Raw genomic sequence first — 23,669 nt, 5'->3', positions numbered from 1 at the left:
TGAAAAATTGAATAGAAGACATCTATAGGAAATTTTATGATTAAGAATTCATAGTTCAAGCTATTTAAGTTCAAAAGCTTTGGTAAATAGAGATTAGAGAATGACTACGCTACAATAGAGAAGAGCAGCTCTTACTCTAACAAAATTTGCACATGCCCATATTTGAACACTTCATAGTTATAAGCAGTAGATACTTCAACACTTCATAGTTTAATAACACAAGTTATAATCTACAAATAGCTCGCACTCATATCATCCATTTTTTACATTATCACTTAGGACATTCCACATACAAATTAACACTAATTTTAGCAAAACATAAGTGGTTTAGGTCTAATTTCATAAAACCCTAATTTTAGAAAACCCTAATTTCAGAAAACCTTAAATGCAGAACACCCAAATTTCAAAAAATCCCAATTGCAGTAAACCCTAATTGTTGTAACAAAATTGTTTTTTTAATCAAATAACATATTTAAACCTAAAACTTACCTCGAATGCGCCAGTTTCGTCAATAAAAAATTGCTCCAGTCTCAGCTTTGTCGTTGCTTCGTCGATTGCGGCAGACAGAAAACGGTGTGAAAGATTATTTTAGGTTAAACTTCTCTTCTATGTCGGGGCTGAGGGAGAAATATGAATAGGGTCAGGATATAATATTTTGGATAGAGTCTTAACAAAACGCAGAGTTTTGTTGTGAAATGGGTTGAAAAAATAAGTTAAATCGAATCGAAATCTAAGAGTTGGATCTGAATGGCGGTTCGGTTCACATATGACATGGCAAATCGAATAACGTGATGTGTCTTCAGCCAGGATGACACGTAGGCGCCAGGTAGACCAAATCGCGTGCCAATTGAACCTGGGACACAATTGAAACAAAATAATCGATTTTTGGCCAAAATTGACGAAATTGAAAGGTCAGGACTTTTGTGGAACTTTTGTGAAAGGTCTGGCCTTTTTGCAACATTTGGCCAATATTTTTTGAGTGTTGGATTGTCAGACTCTATACAGTGAATACGAGGATGAGAGAATTATGGGAGTTTGGTCAATTTGTTTTATTACCGCCAATCTTTAATTTGACTTGACTCATTAACCAAGTCTTATAAACAAACATTATACTAGTATTTGGTATATTTTACTACAATTTATTTATAAATTAGATACTTGAGTCACAACAACGTTACTAGTTCATCATTAAAAATAATAAATTTATAAGTTATTAGTGTTGCATAAAAAGTATTGACAAAAAATACATGTATCTTAGACATGTATGTATAAAAATATGAATGGCATTCAATAATTTTTTTTTAATTTAAGATTTTATTATTTGCCCTAAATATCATCGCGGATGCAAAGAGGCCGACCAAATTCAGTTCCATGCATAAGATCTAGAGTTGCCCATAGGTCGGTTCAGCCCGTGAACCGGTTCAGTCTAATATGGTATGAAATTGTGCAAATTCAGAACCACACAGAGCCATATAAAAATAAGTTTCCAACCGATTTTATATTTTTCCTCGATTTCGGCTTAGACACGACAGTTGAAAGGGTCGAATCCATAAAATTAAAAATTATATTAATATGGATTACAAACAGTACTTTTGTGGCTGTTTGCACTATATTATACTAATATCTATAAGTATATTAACCCTTCAAACGCAAAGTGCAAACAAACAGCCTGTTTGCGATCCATTTACAAAGATCAATTGCACACATTGAAAATGTTCACAAAAAGTAACCGTTTGCATACTACATTGCTAAGCAGTACAATGTAAATTTTAACATTACAAAATATTTTTCTTTCAAAAATATAAAATAAGAAAACATTATAACATATTTTTAATTAATATCTTTTTAACTAATGTAATATTAAGTATTAAAAGTAAATTTAAGTTTTTTATTATAACATCTTTAAATCAATGAATACATTTTTAATATTGATGAATTTTATTTTATTCTTAAATCATTTTTACTATTTAAATTTTATATTAATTTTTATCCGAACCGTCAGAAACCGGTACCGGCCCTTGAGCAGTTTAAGATTGATTTCTGAAATCTCAAATACTACCTTAGAGGGGGGTGAATAAGATTATTTTAAAAATTAAAAATTGATTAGTGTTTGGTTTAGAGTTCTAGAAGTAGAAGAAAGAACACAAGCAAATTAGAGTGGTTCGAATCACAAACCGTTCTACTCCACTAGTCAATTAAACATTGAGATTTGTAATAAATCCACTAATGGGTGTTCTAAACTTAAAACTAACTATTACAAACAAACAGTATTTTTCTAGAGCTCAACACAAACTCACAAAGTGATTTTCTAAAGCTAATCACATACCTACTAACACTAATGATAAATCAAAATTGATAATCAACAACAAAGAAAAGAAATCAATTAATTAATGATGTACAATTTAATAAGAGAGAGAGAGAGAGAGAGAGAGAGAGAGAGTATAATTGAATGTTTATAGTTATTAATGTAGGAGTGTCTAACCACATAAATATGGTGGTTGTAAGGTATTTGTAACCCCAACAACCTTCCTCCAAGTCTTCCAAAAGAAGACTCTACTTTTCAGCAATGTCGCGCCTGCGACATAACCGTTATCTTGAAACTTTCAATGGGACTTTGCCAACTGTCAACTAAAGAGAGAAGCCAGTCGTTGGACTCCAACATATACAAAAATCGCGCTCGTGACTGATTGTAGGCACGCCCGCGACATTTGGCATTTGAAAGGCATGATAAATTTTCTGGATGTCGCGCCCAAGATTCTTATGTTGCGCCCGTGACTCTAGGATGTCGCGGGCGCGATTTTGCTACTGGAACTCAAATAATTAAAATTTATGTTTCTCGTTAGAAACTTCTGAATCACTTCACGATGATTTTAATAGGTTTTTACACACTAATAAACAATATTAGAACCTTTAAATTGATTGTCAAAAGTTAAAATTGAAGAGATGAAAAGGACTTGATCCAACAGTTTCAATTTTTATTAGACTGTAAACCAGTAGTTTTGGTTTTTGAATCGTGATAATCTCTAATAAAGGGCAGTTCAACTCTTTTATGAATAATATTTATATTAAAAATTATGAAAAGTGGCAAAAAAATCCAAATTATAAGTTTTTGCATAAAAAGTGAAACACAAAGGAACACACTGGAGACTACAACTTTAAGTAAAGGGCAATTACAAGCGCATTTCAACTCTTTCCATACACTTCAATTAAAACTTGTTAAATGTCCGAGTGATATCTAAACTTTACTAAGTAATTTAGATTAGTGCTCGAACTTTAATTTGTATATGTCGATAGAATACCTTTAATTTTTATTTCGTGTGAAAATATTTAAACATTTCCCGATTAATTATAATTGTACTTCACAAATTTAATAATTAATTTTAATTAAATGTTCCATCATATTTTATCTATCAATTTTAATTATATAATTTTAATTTAAGAATAATTATTATTAAAATGAAAAAAATTATTTTTCTTCATATAAAATAATTATTCTATATATTTTTAAGTTGGTCAATTATAATTATGTTTTACATAATGATATTTTAAAAATAGTTTATATAAATATTTTATCATATTTTCTTATAAAATTAATTATTTTTAATTTAAATAATTATATTTATTAAAATTAAAAAATCCGGTCGAATTCGGTTGAACCGGTCCAACCGTGAACCCCCGATGAATCCGGTTTGCTCTCCGGTCCGGTTATAAAAATATTGGTGGTGGTAAAAAGTTTAAAAATTAAGGAGCGTGAATGATTTTAAGTTGAATATAAATTTGGAAAAACTGTATCCATTTTATTATTATTTTAGCATAAAAATTTCATGTAATGGAAACCCTTTTTAATTCCATCACTCCTCTCATAATTAAAAAAGCAAATTATTATGACATCCTTCATATTTGACTTAATTTACATTTTATTTTTTCTTATTTAAAAATCAAACAATATAATCTTTATTTTCATCAATAATTTGATTTTTCTGTTCATTTTTAATATTAGTCAAAAAAATCAACGAAGTTCCCCACTTTTATTTTTAATGATTTTATCTTCAGTTTTATTTTTGTCAACGATTTCGTCTTTCATATTTGAAAAATTATAATTTACTCCTAAATTCTTTAATTTCATTGACCAACACCAAAAATAAACGAGATATCAAAATAATGTACAGAAATAAAAATGAGAACCATATTATTTAATTTTTAAATAGAAAGGATTAAAATGTGAATTATGTCAAATATAAATTCCTCATAGTAATTTGCTCTAATTAAAATAGAGTTCTTATCTGCCTTGTTCTTTCAAGGTCAGATCAGAGAAGATATCAAGTGGCGAACTCCAATCTAAGATAAAAAGAAATAATTAAAATAAAGTTATAATTAGTTTAAAATATTTGTATAGATCCCCCATCACCAATTCTGTCAGTTTCTGAAGCTTTATATTTTGTCTTATGATTCTGAGTCGACCAAAATGCCATCCCGCGTTACTCTGTTATTATAATTTACATATATGAAATAAGCAGTTAGATCATGTATTCGTCACAGTTACTATTAATATAAAAGAAAATTATTCCAATATCATTAAACAAATCAAACTAATTAATTTTTTGCTTATTTAAATTATTTCTAACGGAAAACATTTATAACAGTTGTTATTTAATGAAAACCTGACATAATTCTAATTAAAAAAAAATGATAATTTTAGCTTTAAAATCATTCAATGCACCTGAATGCATATGTGGCACATCCATAAACATCATTTATCACGTAACTGATACGTGGCATTAATTCAAATTGCACCATTTTTCTTTGAGCAAATTATGTTAAAGTCCCTAAAATATATCATAATTAACAATTTGATATTTTTTATTTTAAAAATTAATTTAATGATCCTTCAGTTTTAATTTCATTAACTGAGAGACCATTTCGTTAATTTGAGGACTAAATCGTTTAACATAATTAAAAATGAGGGATCAAATCGTTTAAAATTGAGATACCAAATCATTTATCAAATTAAAAATGAGGGATCAAACCGTTCACAAAATTACATGCAAATCATTTGAAAGTCGGAATTAACAGAGGAGGCCTAATAGTTAATAGAACTAAAACTGAGAGAACATTAAATAGACTTTTAAAACAAAAAATTTAAAACTGTTAATTATGATATAATTTAGCGATCTCAAAATAATATGCTCTTTTCCTTTCACAAAAAATGATACCCTTTTTACTATATTATTGCAATTAAAATTTAATTTGGTTAAAAAATTATTTTTCTTTAACAAAAGTTTATAAAAGTAGAAAAATCATAAAAATATAAAAACCATAATGTATGGGGAATACTATACTTCTTTTAAAAATAACTACAAAAGTTTAAATCATAAATTGCTACTTATATTTGGTATTCAATTTTATAAAATATTACAAAATAATTTTTTACCCAGCATTTTCACCATAAATACACTATAGTACACTATATAAACATTATAAATACACCATAAAATACACTGTTACTATAACATAAAAAAACCAATAAAAATAAAAACATACACCAGAAATGATATTTTTAAAATTAAAAAGATACGCGATGTAATTATTTTTAAAAATTAGATACCGTTGTAATTAAAATTTTAAAAAGGTGCTATGAGAAATTTTTCCTAATGTATTATGCTTATGTTTATTTTTATTTCATCTCAGAAAATCTTTTTATCATTATTATTAAAGAAGATTATAAATGTAATTTATTTATATATATATATATAAAATAAAATATAAATTAATTTGTAAATTTATTTGAATTTCTCTAATTTTATGAATTTAAAAAGAATAAGAGATCAAATTAAATTTTATTTTTAATTGTTTAGCCAAGTTAACTAACATAATTAATTGACAAAATGGGTAGTAGGGAATTTGATCGAATGTCAAAAAAAGAAGTATTCGATTTAATAATTGAAATTTATTTAATTTGATCTAAATTTAGAAAAATAAAATAATTGAACATTAAATAAACATTAAACTAAATTATTATGCTCTCTTTGATCTTTTAAATATTTTAAATCAAATTAGAAAAGACTTAAGTGGCAATTTACCACTCAACTAGTAATTGTCACATAAATTTAACTTTGTGGATAAGTCGGTCAAATATTTGGTGATTAATTCGTTTTAGCAAATTAGCTTATAAGTTGAGGAACAAATTGCGAATTGAGAAACAATTAACAATTAGTTTATAAGTTGAGAAGATAAATCGTCAAAATTAATGGAGTTAATTAATATCATATTCACCAAATTTGTGATTGAGTTGTCTATATAATTAAATTATTTATTGATTATCTATTATTTACAAGTTGAAAGTACTATTTAAGTCAATTAGAAAACAATGTAGTTTTTTCTCGACAAGTTATTAAATATCGATATACTTTTATAATAGAAAGAACCAACGAAACCCTTATTGATTCTCAGCAAATAGAATTTTCTCATTATTTATCACCAAATAGAGCATTCTCATTAGTTCTCAGTTTCCACTTTTTTTAAATTATATTTATTTTAATAAATATTTTAATCTATATTAACTTCTAATCTCTACACAACATAGTGTTCTAATATATATTAACTTTTAATTTCTATAAATTATTTATTTCATTGAATATTTTTTAAAATAAAATTAACTATATATATTTCTTAATAAATTTATTAATTAAATAAATATTAATTTGATTCCGCTTAAATACGCGGAAATTAAGCCTAGTTTAATATGTATATTACACAGAATAAAATGCGAGGTGACTGGGACTTCTATTGTGTGAACAGGAAGAATGATTCAAACTTCAGATAGTAATTTTTTTTTGAGAGGAAATCTTCAAATTGAATTATAGAAGTGACAAAAGCTTAAAAAGAAAATAAAGTAAAAGCCTTAATGCTAAATAGGTGAAAAACAGATTCAACTCTCTTATTTAAATAAGTTCTCATTTATTATGAGGTAGCCAAATAAATTTAGTACTAACTATATATATTATACAAAAAAAATTCTGATTTTTTCCCAAAAATACATAACAATCCTTTAACTTTTTTGGACACAAAAAAACTCTCGTTATTTTTAAATTAAAAAAAAAAATTCTTATGTCCATGACTTTGATTGACGGTCCTTAACTTGCTGACGCGGTAATAAAAAAAGTTTCAAAAATATTCTTAATTTTTAAAATACTTACAAATTTTATATTTATAATTTTTTAAGCATTATTTCACCATTTTTTTCCTAATTAACTCTAATTAATTTTTTTTATTAAAATCAATTAAAACATAAACCAGTGTCACCTGATCCTCCCGGAACAAACGCCAGCGCGCCATATTAGCTTTTTTTCTTTATAATTAAACAAATAAAAAAAACAGAGCTTCGTCTTTTCTCAGATTTGGTCGACTTTTTCTAGATAGTGGTAAAAATTAGTTAGTAACTAAAAGCGCCTTTTAGCAGAAAATGACAGGAAAAAATAAATTGATGTTAATGTGTCATTTCCAATTAGGCCAGTTAATTTTTTTAACTTTTTCATACTTATAACCGTAATCGAATTATATTTAGCCAAATTGTGATTAAACTGAACCAACATAATTATCTCCATAAAAATTAATATTTTAAAATATAAAAAATTAATTCTAGTTTTAATTTTTAATATTTAGACAACTCAATCACGAATAGATAATCAATAAATAATTTAATTATTTAGGATAATTTTTTAATTTTTATAGGAGCTAGATATTAGTCTACCTTCTAAAGGAAAAAAGAGTTTCAACTAGTCTATAGTTGGAGAGGGGATAAGAGATGGTCGATTCCTGGGGGTGGCCGCGCACCATGCCTGCCCCCTCTCTAGTTCCACACATGGTTCTAACCTGTATGCAACACATGTTTCATATCTATATTTTTAACACTGTAGTTCAGCATTGAATTTGCAGACAAATGCATAAGCTGAAGGAGCTCTTCAGAACAGCTTCTAGTAGTACAATACAAAAAATGTTCCCTATTACAGCAGAACAGTTCAAATGGATGACCTACAAAAGGCGGCTCATATAATATTACACCAATAATTAAAAGGATCTTGGAAATATATATGCAATATGCACCTTCATTCTTTGAGGCAAACTTCAAAGAAATGCAAATTGCATATCTGCTATCAATTCCTTTTAAATACTGAGCGGAATCAGCTTCCGCATTTAGACACAGTGTGGACAGATTTAAGGGTGCAGTAATAATTTCATCCCGATCACTTACCTGACTGACTAGTAGGAGACCAGTTTCCTCTCTCACTGCCGAAGTCGTTAATTTCCATATCTATCCCATCAGCTAAAATGAAACTATTGTTCACACTTGGCTCGGAGCTAGTGTTGCTGCTTGTGGCTAGAGGAGAATCCAAGACACTATTTGTCTTGCTTTTTGTAGATCCTCCTGACCTTACGCTGTATACAGAGGAAGCCGGAATGCTGGTCAGCGGGCGCAGATCACCTGAAATGCTTCGCCTGATAACCTGCTCAGAAGTAAAATAAACATAGAATTACAAATCAAATACACACAATACATAAAAAAATACATCTTGTGCGCATCATGTTGAAGAAATTTATACAATTCACATAGAGAAAATGCATGGTAATTCATGCATACCATATGCCTCATAGCCATGTCCAGGGATTTCTTTGAGAGTGTTCTACCAAAGCCTGAGCTATCAAGGCAGGATGTCTTTCCGGCTGAATTATTATGTGTAGAGTGATAATCATCTAGTTTTGATGGTGCAAGCTTCCTCATATTTACTACTCTTTCGACCATTTTCGTGCCCATCATTACTGGGTTCACATCATCACTGCCATTGTTTGATGCTCTACTCTTAGCAGGATTGGAGATACGGCTACCATTTCCACTACCGGTTAAAGACCTTCCTCTTGCAGGAGAGCAGGATTGTTGTCTTGGTCTTGTTTTAGAACCAGCCTCGGTAGAAGCTGATCGGGTACCCTCACCAGCTGGCCTACCCCTTGAGGCTGAAGCTGGTCTTTCTGGCAATGATGTTCTTAAATTTGGTGGTGCATCAAGAGAGAAACCTGGCATTTCATTAGGCTTCCAAGGCCTAGACTTTACAGTAGGTGAACTGCCACGCGATGGCACTGGATTTTTCAATGTTGTGGAAACAGACTTGACCATTATAGAAGACCGAACACCAGGAGCAGCTGCACTTGGTGCACTTGAAGGGGTTGACATTGGGCGAGTTGGAGTTGCTGACCTGGAATTTGACTTGGAAGCTGGTACCGAGCTTCTTGTAGTTGGTGTTGAAGAGCGTGGAAAGGTTCTAGTAGGAGTTGAAGATCGTAATGCAGGGCCCGTAGGCTTTGATGAAGGCATGGTGGCCCTTGAAGTAGGAGTTGAAGCTCTTGAAGGTTTTATAGTGGCAGGCAATGTTGACCTTCCAGTTGGTGTTGCAGCTCTGGTAGCAGATGTTGGTCCCCCAGATGATGAGGGCCTTCTGTTATTGGTATGCGAAGAGTTTGTTTGAGACGGCAAAGTTGTGCGCTTTGAAGCTACATTAGTTCTTGAAGTAGGTTCTTCCTGAATATTTGTCAGCTGCAACACCAAGGATACATGAATTGGCATACAACAAAATATGCATTGTGGACAATCCTAAATAATTAGGGGGAAGAGAATGCTGAAAAGTGTAAACTAAAATAAATCCCGCAGATAGAAGGAAAACACCATAATTTATTGATCAATGGAGCTCATGCAAAAGGTTGATCACACCAGTTGACTGAGGGCTCAAAAGCATTAAATACCAACATGATATTATTCTTACCCTTGACTTCAGAGCAGTGACGCAAGTATTAGAGGTCCGATTCTGATTCACTGCATTTTTCTGCGAGTCCATACCCCAAGAAGGGAAAAGTGGAGTCCCGGGAGGTGTAAGAAGCCTGAACGCATAATATTTCTTTTTAATGCAAGGAAAAGATTTTATCTACCAGACCACATAACAGCTAATGCAAATTTGGCATACAAAAATTTAAAATGTCTGATGCATCTTCTTGTATATATGCCTATGATTTCTGACAGAATGAATTAAGCTCAAAACTCACAAACCAGATTTATCTACCAGACCACATTACAATAGCCAATGCAAATTTGGCATACAAATCAAAATATCTGATGCATCTTCTTGTATAAATGCGTATTATTTCTGACAGAATGAATTAAGCTCAAAACTCAGAAACCAATTTTATCACCCATGACTATGACATTGATTCCAATGGTTTATATACATCAACCAACAAGATTGCAAGTTTCTGTTCTATGTCGTATTATTTCTGACACAATGAATTAAGCTCAAAACTCAGAAACCGATTTTATCACCCATGACTATGACATTGATTCCAATATCAACCAACAAGATTGCAAGTTTCTGTTCTATGTCAAATATTTCATACTAAGGACAGCTGTTTTGTTTTAAGTGAGAACATTATACAAGATCTTACAGTAAGATATACACTTATACTAATAACCGCTTGATTAGATCACAAAAAGAACGCGAAAAAATTGGAAAGATAATTACAAAGGACAGACCCAGAAAGTCAATTCTGGATGAGGGTTTAAATCAAGGAAATTTTGAAAGATGTTGAGGTTTAAAACATAAAATTTTAAAATATGAAAATTCCAAACTCACAAAGTAGGATCAAATCGCCGCCCAAACTAACATAGTTTGGAGAACTTTTATAATGGAAGATTACATCAGCAATGATTATGCGTTGCTTCAGCGATTAACAGAGAAGATTGCATCTAAGAACTAAGGGTTTCTATTAAATATAACAACGACCACTGTGTTGACTAATGTAGGAAATGGAAGCTAACATCATTTGCACAAGCTTCTTTTTATAGGTATTGATAACGTAGTTGCTCCGCCCCTATGACGTGTTACCACTATGTTATCAGGTATGAAGTAGTATAGTTTAACTAGTTACAGCCTGATTTAAATCACGCAACAAAAATGAAAACAAAGTTCAAAATATATGTATAGTTACAAAGATGGAGCCACAAAGAGAGATGGTTCAAAGTCAAGGAATTTTTGAAAGATTTCAAGACATATTAAGACAAAAAAAGAAACATGAATTTGAAACTGAAACCAATATTGAGAGAACTTGTGTATATCAGTAATGTAAATAGCCAAGGGCAGTAATTAAGGCTGTAAAGTGAAAATCTTCTTTAGCAAAAAGAAGAAAAGCAATGACACTTCTAAAAGATATTCATTTATCTGTAAATCTTGAGCATCAATGATCCACTAATTAATAACAAGAAACACTTGCTTCCAGCTTACACAAAATCATAAATGATGAGTAATTTATCCTACACGTCACTTAAATTGCTTATAAGTTATAACTCCTCTTTATTTCATTTTTTTCAAAAACAAATTTGAACTTTCGAAAACAGCTCAAAATACAGTAAACGGTTCATTGAATGCAGCAAACTTACTTACACTTCACAACTCTGTTTTAACATAAAATATAAACCACTAATTTCCAATAAATAAACTTGAAAATTAATTTAATCACAGTTGAGAGAAGTGTAAGTAAGATTACCAATCATAATCAGATTTTTCATTCTCCGAATCCAAAAATTTATCAGCAGCCGTTCTCCGAACCGGAACAGAGGAAACTAGTTTAGAAACAGATGAACTCAGTACCGCACTATTATTCTTATTATTACTTCCTGCAGAATCAATCAAAACAAAAAACTCATGAGCAACATACAATAATCAGTTAATCAGCTAATAATAGAAAAACAAAGTACAAATATTATACCTAGTAATGGAGGATCAAGATGGAGAAGAAGATTATTATTAGCTAGTTTATCTTTCTCTCGTCTCCTCATCTCAAGAAACAGCGCCAGTTCTTCGTCCTTCTCTTTAGTCACCATTCTTATATATATATGTATTGCTTGAGGTTCGCTCAGTTTTAGTTGTTGATGATCAACGGCTAGATATAGATCTGTAACTGTTTCAAGAAATTAGAAGCTCAGCTGGAAATGGAAATGGCGGAATCAAGAGGGAGCAGGTGAAGGAGTTTGTAGTCGTTATTTGATTCCTTTGAGTTTGACGAGAGGAGCTTTCACTATTGTTTTTATTTTATTTTATTTTCAAATACATAAAATAATTATTTTATGGTATAGACGTGGAGATAAAGGACGTAATGTAATAGTGTTCATCAACTCACGAGGATGCCATTCCATCTTGTTCTGAACAATAAATATTATTTTAATTTATAACAAAACTAAACATTTGAATTTGAACCCCAAGGCGTAGGTGAGTTGATAAGGCGCTCTTCTAATTTAAGTGAGGTCGCGGGTTCGAACCGTACTCAGATTTAAAGGTGTCGCCTCATAGTTGAAACCCGTTCAGAAAATCTTATGAACTCTGTACCAAAAAAAATGAATTATAAATTATAAATTTAATCATCCAAAAATACCTTATTTTTTCAACTTTTTTTTTGTTTATAGCTTCGCCTTTTAGAATTCTCAGTTTTAGCTAATTTCTTAATTTTTAGTTCAATTATAAAAAATTCGACTATATTTTTTATGTTGCTTCAAATTTAAAAAACAATTAGGATAAAAATTAAAATTAAAATAATATACAACAATATAAAAGATATATTTGAACATATAGTTCTAATTGAAACTGAAAATTAAAAAAATAATTTTTTCTGAAAATTTAAAAAGTAGAGTATAAACAAAATAAAAATAAAAAAGTGAGATACTTTTAGATAATTAAGAATAAATTAACATGTTTCATAATTATAATACGAATTCTAAACCTTGATAATGTCATACAAGAATTTTCTTTTTTTATAATTCGAAACATCGAGTAATATTTTGAATAAAATTAGCGACGTGGGTGCCCGAACAATACATATGTTATGGTGTTTATATTACTATTTTAAATTATAAAAAATAATAATTAAAATTTGATATTATCAAAATTTAAAGTTTATTTTGTAACCGTAAAATAAGTTATAATTCATAATTTATTTTACATTTAACTCTATAATTATAATAGTTTATATTAATTCTTAAAATATACATATACTCTATAATATTAAGAAGGGTATAATTATAATAGTTTATATTATTTCTAAATCGGCTAGAATTGGTACAAAAAAGAATTAAGAAGGGTATAATTGTATTTTAGGGAAACAATCGGGGCATTCCGTAGAAAAATAAAAATTAAAGGGAAAGACATTCTGATCATGGAGCACATACAATCAGAGGGCATCACTCGCAAACTAAGTAGCACGGAAACGGAAACGGAAAACGGAAACGATACGAAACGGACACGGGGAAACGAAAATTTTTCAAAATGAAGGACACGAAACGTGGGGGAAACGTGTAAATAACAAAAATTTAGGGATATATTTATAAAAATATTATTTAAATATTTATGATAATTAACAAAATAATTCAATTTAATGTACTAAATATTTAAAATTTTATAAATATATAAAAAATATAATACAATTCAACACGAATAAGTATATTTGTTGTATTGTGGGCAATGCGAATGTAAAATTTATGGGTAACTAGTTAGATTTTTTATTTGTGGGTAATAATTTTAAATTTTTTACAAATTTTAATTTTTATTATTTACAGAAACGGCCCGAAACGTTTCGTACGGGTGTCCAAGAGTTTCCGGTTTCCGAAACGTTTCCGAAACGGGAAACGCAACTTTATCGAAGTTTCCGTGCTTCTTAGCTCGCAAACTAAATAACGGCCAAAAAGTTTTATAGTTGGGTTGGGTGTGCAAGCATTCAAAAATTGAGGGATCAAAAAGAAATCACAAATTTAAACGTGAACCGTTGGATTTCTTGTGATATGTCAGACTCCATCTAACGGCCATAAATAGTCTCACATTAAATCAGAGCCAAAGTTTGAAATCGCCTGAAGGTGGACCCACCTCGAGACTCGTGTGTGTTTTAAATTTGGTCTCTATTTGGTTCCTTTCATTGGGCGGAACCCACATATTCAGTCAGTCTTATTTCTTTACCGTAACTTTATTTCTTTTCTTTTTTTGACAAAAAAAAAACCTTTATTTTCTTTTTAGTAATTTTTTAGAAAACACATACTACAAAATAAAGATAAAAATGTTAAAATGCCATAAACAAAGTATTTTTTTTCCCAAAGATATAATTTCATTCATAGATGAAAATTCGACTACAAAAGTCTCAGTTCTAACAGTAATAAACGGATCAGAAATTACAATCATTAAGGTTACTCGACAACAACTGTGTCACCCAAAATACAATTCCACAAAAACTAGATCTAAAAATAAATATAGATAAAATGGGAACAATTTACAAATATAAAATTACAACAAAATTTATAACAAGTATAAGGATATATCATTAAAGCCGTAAAATTAATTTGTAAACTAATCTTTCAAATGAGATGCAAGAAATTTCGAGTTTCAGCAATACCTGTTCTGGCCGATTTCTAGACGAAAGACCACCAAGTAATTTTGGAATGTGAAACATCGGAATAAAAAATCTTGCACAGTTCTCTATAAAAAGAAGAAGAAAACCCATAGAGGGTAGAAATCAAACAAGGCAAAAATTATTATAATAACTAATAATTTATAAATTATTTATTTAAAATAGAAGTAGAGAAAATGGAAGATAGGGAGGTGATCTTGGCCAAAAATTGGCCAAGATCACCTCCCAATTAAGATGAGCGGCGCTGGATTTAGCAAGAGAGGTTAGGGCAATAGGCTCAATCCCATAAACAAATATGGCTCATAGCAAATCAAGACCTACTCGTCGAGTACATACCTTACTAGACGAGCAGGCTGTATTTTGTAGTCTTGATAGGTTTTGTGAGTATAAAATGAAGACTGATCAACACTTTCTTTTTAAAAACGATAGAATACTTGACCAAACCATTTTATTTTGAATCCTTATGGTTAAGTATAAATCTCTGATATTGTAAACATGAAAAAATTCAAGAGGTTTCAAGAGTATGGAAAAGGTAATTAAAGATTAAAATTTGAGGATGAACATAACAAAATAAAGATACACAACTAAAGTTGAGGAAAAAGGCAATTGTGGGGGAAAACCTCCACAAAATACAAGGAAAGCCATGAAAGTGTAATATAGAGCTATGCAACGTAAAAAACGATTTTTCCAAAAGAATGAAGCACCAAATTGGATAATTGAGATTTAAGATGCTGAAAACTTTATCCACAAATTTAAGGGTACTGCTAGAAGTTTGAAGAGGTTTCAACCGCCATTATAATCACTAATAGAAGAACACATCAAACATTGAAGTCGCCGACCAATTGTACAAAAAACACCGTCCAACGACAAATACGTTTACAAGCACTTATATTTTTTTTTATTTTCAATCTTATAAATATATTCACGAGTTGAATTCAATTATAGCATTCACTTTTAGCATTTTAATTCTCGATTAGTTTGGTATATTTTGGAGTATTTATTATAAATTTAACCAAGTTCACAATCGTTTGTTCGAAGTCAAGTTTACACGCTTGCAATCGGAATTCGCTTCGTAGCATTGCCCGCAATTCGCACATTTACTATAGTGCCAAAAAAGAAAGACGATAACAATTTTGATACGTCCAATGAGACAGTTGAATTAGAACTCAAAATGAAAAAGGAAAAGATGTGATTGTATCTCAGGATACAGTTGATGATCCTACTTTCTGCTAATGTAGGACATGAAAATTATGTGAATCACATGATTAAAAATTAAAAAACAATAGTGGTAAATAACATTAAAATAAAAAGTAAAAGTTTTTTTTAATATTATACTATAATATATTTTACAAGGAAAGTTAATTATATACTCTCTTCATTTCAAAAAAATTGTCTACTATATCATTTTCATACAATTTTGAAAAACATAATTAATATTCTAAATTGATAAATGTATTTTTTTATTATGCTTTTATTAAATGCTATGACTAATTCACTTTTTTAAGCTAGTGTCAATAAACAGTAGACTTTAAATAAAAATAATATAAAAAATTAGTGATTTTAATTTTGATTTACTAGAAATATTGATAAATATTTAGGACAAGAGAAAAAAACGGACTTTTATTTTAAAATAGAGAGAGTACTATTATTGTGTTAATTCATCTTTTTTTTCTTCAGGGAAGATAATTTTGCTTAATTATTGCTATTTAATTAGTATTTATTGTTACCTTCTTTTTGATTTAATTTTTTTCATTCAACTTACGAGAAATTCTTAAGTAGACTCAGTCCACCACGTCATCTGTGAACTAAACCAATCATATTATAACACCTCATTAAAATGAGTATAATATCATTATTCAAAAGTGTATGCAAATAACAAATAAAATTATAAGAATACTATCATTTTAATGAGGTGTTATGATATGATTGGTTTAGTCCACGGATAACGTGGTAGACTAAGTCTATATAAAAATTTCTCCTTACGTACATATATCATGAGTTTTCCGAATTTATTTACTCAGCCAAAAGGAGCATAATTTTTTTTTTTTTCAAATTTAAAATACAAAATAATTTTTGGTCATATTTCTACATTCTAGAAAGACAGTCATGGATCCATAAATTAAGAAACATTTATTACTTTTAGATTTTTAATGAGTATTGTTTTAATATCAAATTATAAATATTTCATAGATAACTAATATACAGTAGACACAAACATTAAATTGAAAATACACATATAAAAATAAAAAATTTAGTCAAATGAACAAATATTTAATACAATTCAAATAATTTTATTTATATAATCGATTATTTTTAATTCTAATGAAAATCCAATAAATCATTATAATGAACTACTACTAGTTGCCAATGACCTCTAACTCAGTTGGCTAAATAGTGAGGCATCAAGTCTAAAGAGGCGTGGTTCGAATCCCCTCATGAACAAAAGAAGATGAAGATATTGGAGAATATTTGGTGGAAGGCTTGAAATGTCAGAAGCAAGCGGCTGCGGCATCGTCCGCCATGTTTGGCGAGATCGGAATAGCGATGTATTCAACGTAAACGATGTGGATGGCGTGAATGCCGTTCATATTTGTAAATAGTAGTATATCTATAGTTTGTGATACTGTAATTCTATCTCTGAAAAAAAAAAAAACTACTAGTTGGAACAGATAGGGGCCAACAAGGAACAATAATATCACTGACATACCCACCAAAATTCAGGAGAAACAGTAAGAGGATAATTAAAGTTGCAATCTCAAAAGACATGATGTTTGTTGCATGGGCTTATTTGCATTCACTTTCTTAAAAACTGTCAATTGAGTAAATTCTGTATAATTTGGTGTTGATTGTAATATGAACATAATTACAATTTAGTTCAATTCATAAAAAAAATTACTACAATTTAGTTCATTTGAAATCCCACTTTTTGCATTGGTTTGTTAGAACATGTGCTAAATTTATGTTCCATAGTCCCACATCACATCACACCCACCAATCTATTAATGTTAGGCCATGTTTGGTTCATGGAATATGTGCGGAATGGAATAGCAATTCCGTATAGAATGAAAATTCTTTGCTTTGGTTCATGGAATAAGTATTCCACGGAATTGCTATTCCATGATTTTGTGGAATAAGTACTCCTCTCAAAAACTAAATAATGGCTATTCCATTCCTTATGAAATAGCTATTCTATTTCATGCTATTCCATTCCATGAACCAAACATGGCCTGATAGAGATGCTCATTTCATTAGCTTACAATTCCAATTAAAAATCTACCGAATCAAGCATTTATTTCTAAGTGAATTAGTCTATTTGGCTGATCAATCCGACTTTTATAAATACTGAATTTGTAATTTCAATCTACAAAATAAGTTAAGATGGAGTTGATTAAAACATGTGTTGATGCCTAAAAAAACATGTGTACTGATAGATATGATTTCTTATGCACAAAATATGATGCTCTAAGTAATAAACTTTTCAAAGATTACATAAGTCATATATAATTATTTTGTAGAATGCTGTACAATATGAGAAAAAATTAGTAGAAGGCTAATGAAAAAAAAAACAGTTAATTGGTGATCATTTTAGAGATTAGAAAGTTCTCGATTAGAAAGCTCTCCTGTGTTGAATACACGATACAATAAATCTTTAATAATACTTGCTTACAACAATTATCAAAAAAAAAAAACTTACTTACAACCAGTTTAGGACTTCAATTATACTTTCTGCACTTGGTGGTTGATGATTATTTAGTCATCAAAAACGTCATTCTATTTTTTTTCTTGTTGTTTTTGTTGCTGTTTGAAGTGATATTAAAATTTACACCTGTCACGGTTATGAATGTCTAAAATCACTCAACATAAGCTTAATAGATCTATTTTTATTTCTTAGAATATAACTATTTAAGTTTATTTGAGAGGTATTGAAAAAGATGGTCATCTGACTGATGATACTACAATAATGGTTGAGGGATTATGTTCTTATCATTTTGCATTTTTGGAGTTCTATTGATAGTGAAATACTTCTTGATCATTGTAAGTATGTTAAAGAATTGATGAAATTTGGCAAAGGACATATTTCACAAATCTATTTTGATGCTTGTCAAAAAATTCATCATTCTAAGAGTTCAGCAACTACTCCGATTGAATTATTTGGTCCCGAGCAATATAATCAAACTCGTATAACATATCTTATGAATTTCAAACACATATATGGACAACTTAATGTCTTGTTGCCTTTAATTGCTGACATGTAACCGAGTCAGAAAAATCAGATAAGCTGTAACTGTAATGAGCTTCCTTGCCGGTCTTCATCCAAAACTTGAAATAGCAAAGTCTCAAATTCTCACTAGTCCAGGAATTCCATCATTACAAGACTGTTTTACATGGATTCTTTGCACTTCTTGTCATATGTCTCACCTGGCTCAACCTAGGAGTGCTCTCATAAGTCATATTAACGACCTTGGACGTTCTTCCAGTAACACAAAATCTAAAATATATAGAAAATCCACAATAGGTCATTGTATTTTTGTTGGAGCAAATATGATATTATAGGGGAGTAAGAAGGAACATGTCGTTTCGCCATTAAGTGCTGAATCGTAATATAGAGCAATAATTCTAGATTATTTTTGAAATAATATGGACATACCAACTTTAGATCAATTAGGTCTTAAAACTTTAATACCGGCAGAATTATTGTGATAATCAAACCGCTCTTCATATTACATCTAAACCGATTTTTTTGGAGTATATAAAGACCAATAGATCATTTAGAAGATATTTTCACAAAAGTCATAAATAAAAATCGAATTATTATGTCTATAATAAGTAAGGCATTGACAGATATTTGTGCTCCATCTTAAGGGGTAGTATTGTAGAATATGAGAAGTAACTAGGAGAAGATTATAGAAAGAAAAAAAAGTTAATAATGAGATTATCCTAGAGATTAAAAAGTTATAGCTCTCTAATGAATTGTATATATTTATTTCTCTATGTCCAATGCACAATGCACAATACAACATTTCTTCTTTAATATTCACTTGCAGCAATTTACAAGTAATACTGGACTCAATTGATTGTTATAAGAGTAACATCTCATTCAGAAGATTTCTTGCCTAGACTGGGTCTTGATAAATAGACTGATATGAAACTGGAACCCCATGAATCCGGTTTAGGCAAGAAATTCCCGATCCAATACTGCAGTCGCTACTTGAAGGTACACATGTTGATTGTATCTATACTACTATACCATGAACAGATATCAGTACACCAGTTATTAATCCTGACATACAATATGAATGCCTAGTTAAGAACGAGTATTCAACAATGATAAATACATATTCAACTCCACAGGAAGCTAACATTCTCCAACTCTGTTAGCAGAATAACTTTAGGATACAAAAATAAAAGTATGAGAAATTCTGGAAAAAGAAGAAGCACGAAGCTGCATTCATTGATTCCCCATTGCAACAAACACAAATTGCTTGTGCATAAGCAAATGAATCGGGATTAGGATAAAAAAATTAGATGTCTAATGCTACTTGTAAATAAATGAACAATTCTGGAAAAAGAAGAAGCATGAAGCTGCATTCAATGATTCCCCATTGCAACAAATGCAAATTGCTTGTGCATAAGTGAATAAATCGGGATCAGGAGAAAAAAAAAGTCTAATGCTACTTGTAAATAAATGAACCTAAAAGCAGCAAAAATGGAAGTCACCCGGCATGAAAAAACAATGCCGAAAGAAGAACATGTACAGTTATGTAAATGATTCTAGATTGCATAGTCAATCAAAGATCATCATCGCTTTCCTCAATAGCATGAGCTTCTGGGGCGATCATGTAGTTGCTTCCATCAGGACCCAAAACCTTAAACCTGTTCGAAACGATAATCTCAAACTCACAATAAAAACATTGATATAACCACCATCAGAGATTAATTCTCACCTCTCAAGGATGAATTTTCCTTGCTTATACCTCTGTGACTTCTCATGTGCATACAACTGAAATAGCGAAGCAGGGCAATATGTCAAGGATAGAATTTAAGAAACTGATAACAATCAAAGAGTTCAACAAAACCAAAATCTTACATATTTCCATCCTGCAATTGAACCGCAACCAACACAGAATATGTCAACAACAGTGTGCAATCCTGTCATCATCATTCGATCCTCTGGTTCTCCTTCCATGACATTTACACTAATCATTGGAGAAGCGAACTATATTAGAAAGACATCGATGATCACACAATTCAAATGACATTCTGCATTCACAAAAGTAGGCAATGCGTGAGAGCGTTAAGTTAGTCAAACGAATAAGATGCATATACTACAGATGATATGTTACTTCAACGAGAGAAGGCAATGAGATTGTCCATACACAAACTCCTGCAGCACTAATCCAGAAAACAAACAAGCAATATCAGTCTTATTTCATTCCCACTAACAAACGTTCGATTCATAATGGAAAACATAATCTTCCATTCTTTCAAAGGACTTGGATATGCATTTAGAATGCAAACAATGAGAAATTATTATAATAGTCTATCGTTCGCTATGAAACAACAGACGGCCATCGCAGCAACAAACCAACCATTCGGAAGAGAAACAATGATACATTTAGATTCAGCTGATTAGTAATGATGACCAAAATCGAAAAACACTTACACATCTTCAAAGAGATAAGCCTTCCCATTTCTGCAGTGAAAGGTCTGGAACAATCGTAAAAAAAAGGATTAGAACGAATAACGGTGGCAATTAATCTTAACGAAAATATTCATAGTAATCCAATAGCATCTACTGAACACACCAAAACACAAGAAGTAAATATGGAATTTCATTTCAAACCACCACAAGAAGAAACATTTGCTAATCAGCACTGTAAAACAAAAGGCATCATAGATACCAAATTCGACGACAATTTTTACGTCAGACAATAATCAAACACCTTCCAGGAATGAATTAATCACCAAAACAAAACCAAAGCAATGTAGCCTAAAATTCATTCAATTTAAACAAGAAACAACTGTAACTTTAAATTTCTTCTTCCATAACTTAGAATAATCTGTAATGGGATTTAGACAATCACCTTAATTATTTCTATCTAATACACACAAAACCAGCTTACCATAAAGAGCAAAAATAATTAAATATATAGCAGAAATCATGTAAAACAAATAATATAAGATCAATGCATTCACAAAACTATAGAATAAGTTAAAAAACCTTAGAGAGAATGTCATCAACAAGAGCAAAATGGGCTTTACAGTATTTGCAACTGTAGAAGTTGCCTTCAAGAGTGATCATAAATACCCTTCCCATTATTACCCAAATCTATCACTTTATTTCTTTATTACCCTTCAAAAAAACAAGAAAAAACCAACTCAATATCAGATTAATACAGAACGTACACAACCAAAACAAAATACATAAATTTATTATTTTCGGGAATAATAATGCAATGACTGTGTATGGTGATCATCATCTTGAGTGTAAAATCAGAGATCGGAAATGGAAAAAATGAGGAAAAGAATTTGGGTTTTTGTTTACCAGCAGTTGTAGAGAGAGAGCATGAAATGAAATGAAATGAAATGGTTTCATCAACGTTTCTACATCTATTTATAGAATTACCCAAATTTTCCAAATATTTTCGGAAATATTTCACAAATACCTGAAAAATACAAATACCAATTTCATTTTAAACTCAACCTCTTGCTAAAAGCTGGTGATAAGCTCTTATAGTTATTGTTGTTTCATTTCAATCTTTATAGTTATTAAAAATAGTATAAAAAAGACGTGACCATTAATTTTATTCATTTATTTAAAATAAAAAATACTGATAAATTTTTATGGTAAAAATTTGGAATAAATAACTCTTTATAGTTTTTAACAGGAATACAATGACTGTGTATGATGATCATGATGAGTGTAAATTTATTTTGAACTTTTTTATTATTAAAATTTATATGTAATTATTTAGTATATTGTTTTACTTATAGAAAGTAAAATTTATTTTAATTGCTTACAATATATTTTTGTTTAACTAAAGTAAATAGAATATAATCTATTATTTAATTATACTATATTAAAAATTATTATAATATCTTAGTACAATTTTTATTTGATTACACTAAGACATTATAGTAAATGTTTTGTATTGTGATATTAAATAAAAAACAATATTAAAAAATTATTACATTAAGACATTATAGTAAATGTTTCATATTATGTATATAAAATAAAAATTATTAAATTAAAAGTTTACCATTTAATATAGCAATATACATTGAAGTTCAAATTAAAAATTTATGCTATATTTAACATTTTACTATATTTTATGTTAAAAATAGGATTACATATAACATATGCAACGAGATGCTCTTAATATTTTTTGCCAAACAGTTATATTCACTACTCAAATTCACATGAAATCAAACTCACATCGTAAAGAACTACTCATTTTTCTCTCTTTCTAAAAAATAAATTCCTCTCACTTCTTCCTAAACTACAACCCAACACTCATAGCTTTCTCTACTTTATTTTTTCATTTTCAGTTTTAGTTGGCTTTTATCGCCAATAATTACTTTTTAAATGGAGTTTTTTGTGTTATTGTTAGTGCATTTTAGAAACTTTTTAAAAAATCTTGTCTTTTTAAGATTTTTTATTTGCATGTTATAGATCTATGATCCGGACAAGACTTATTGAAGTCTTTTGGTTTGCATGTCAATTTTTTTTTATGTAGATGATGATCCATAAATTTTTAAATATTGAATTTTTTTCAATATTATATTTTATTTATTTGTTTTTAATTAATATATATTTTTTGTAGTTGGTGATTTTCTATCTATTTGATTCACTTTGAAGAACATGTCTAAAATGTTTGAAGCTTTAAAAAAATTCAAACAGTTTATCGGTATAGTCGAACGACATTCAAGTTAAGACCCTCGTACCTAGGGGTGTAACCGAGTCGAGCTGAGTCGAGTACTAAGAAGATTGAGATTGACTCGTTTAATTTCGAGTCGAGTTTTGAGTTAATTTATCGAGTATTTATCGAGTTTATCGAAAGCTCGCGAGCTTAACGAGTTTAATCGAGTCTTATTATTATTTAATAAATTTCAATAAAAATTTAATAAATTTAATAAAAATTTAAATACTACATTTCTTTTTATATATAAATAAATTTATATTA

General features: G+C 29.6%; 2 protein-coding genes across 4 annotated transcripts; both read right to left on the bottom strand.

Annotated features, from left to right (window-relative positions):
- Positions 1–7,923: 7,923 nt before the first annotated feature.
- On the bottom strand, positions 7,924–12,156 carry LOC126665455 (uncharacterized). Of its 2 annotated transcripts, XM_050358278.2 has the most exons (5): positions 11,806–12,156; positions 11,584–11,713; positions 9,813–9,927; positions 8,639–9,586; positions 7,924–8,504 (listed from the first exon to the last, which is right to left on the bottom strand). In XM_050358278.2, exons 1-5 carry the CDS (start codon positions 11,918–11,920, stop codon positions 8,244–8,246), a joined length of 1,569 nt encoding a protein of 522 aa, XP_050214235.1. In that variant the 5' UTR covers positions 11,921–12,156; the 3' UTR covers positions 7,924–8,243. The 2 variants fall into 2 exon arrangements, with proteins under 2 accessions (XP_050214235.1, XP_050214236.1); XM_050358279.2 differs by lacking the exons at positions 11,584–11,713; positions 11,806–12,156 and adding an exon at positions 10,674–11,103.
- Positions 12,157–20,042: 7,886 nt separating this feature from the next.
- Positions 20,043–22,173, bottom strand: LOC126677623 (protein yippee-like). 2 transcript variants are annotated; one of them, XM_050372345.2, is made up of 6 exons: positions 22,152–22,173; positions 21,707–21,838; positions 21,149–21,192; positions 20,573–20,681; positions 20,430–20,485; positions 20,043–20,358 (listed from the first exon to the last, which is right to left on the bottom strand). In XM_050372345.2, the coding sequence occupies exons 2-6, from the start codon at positions 21,800–21,802 to the stop codon at positions 20,274–20,276; spliced, it is 390 nt and encodes a 129-aa protein (XP_050228302.1). In that variant the 5' UTR covers positions 21,803–21,838; positions 22,152–22,173; the 3' UTR covers positions 20,043–20,273. The 2 variants fall into 2 exon arrangements, with proteins under 2 accessions (XP_050228302.1, XP_050228293.1); XM_050372336.2 differs by lacking the exon at positions 22,152–22,173 and adding an exon at positions 22,031–22,134.
- Between the last annotated feature and the right edge of the window lie 1,496 nt (positions 22,174–23,669).

This window comes from Mercurialis annua, linkage group LG1-X (assembly GCF_937616625.2).
Source record: "Mercurialis annua linkage group LG1-X, ddMerAnnu1.2, whole genome shotgun sequence".
NCBI lineage: Eukaryota > Viridiplantae > Streptophyta > Magnoliopsida > Malpighiales > Euphorbiaceae > Mercurialis > Mercurialis annua.
This window is presented reverse-complemented; position numbering and strand designations above follow the sequence as displayed.

What these genes read in the sequence shown, in the direction of transcription:
- LOC126665455 (XM_050358278.2), bottom strand. Translation starts at nt 11,920, where the DNA reads ATGGTGACTAAAGAGAAGGACGAAGAACTGGCGCTGTTTCTTGAGATG. An exon ending in GAAAAATCTGATTATGATTG is followed by an intron (nt 9,928 to 11,583) that starts GTAATCTTACTT and finishes TTATGCGTTCAG; the next exon opens with GCTTCTTACACCTCCCGGGA. An exon ending in TCACTGCTCTGAAGTCAAGG is followed by an intron (nt 9,587 to 9,812) that starts GTAAGAATAATA and finishes TTGGTGTTGCAG; the next exon opens with CTGACAAATATTCAGGAAGA.
- LOC126677623 (XM_050372345.2), bottom strand. Translation starts at nt 21,802, where the DNA reads ATGGGAAGGGTATTTATGATCACTCTTGAAGGCAACTTCTACAGTTGC. An exon ending in TTGATGACATTCTCTCTAAG is followed by an intron (nt 21,193 to 21,706) that starts GTTTTTTAACTT and finishes CGATTGTTCCAG; the next exon opens with ACCTTTCACTGCAGAAATGG. An exon ending in CAATTGCAGGATGGAAATAT is followed by an intron (nt 20,486 to 20,572) that starts GTAAGATTTTGG and finishes TCGCTATTTCAG; the next exon opens with TTGTATGCACATGAGAAGTC.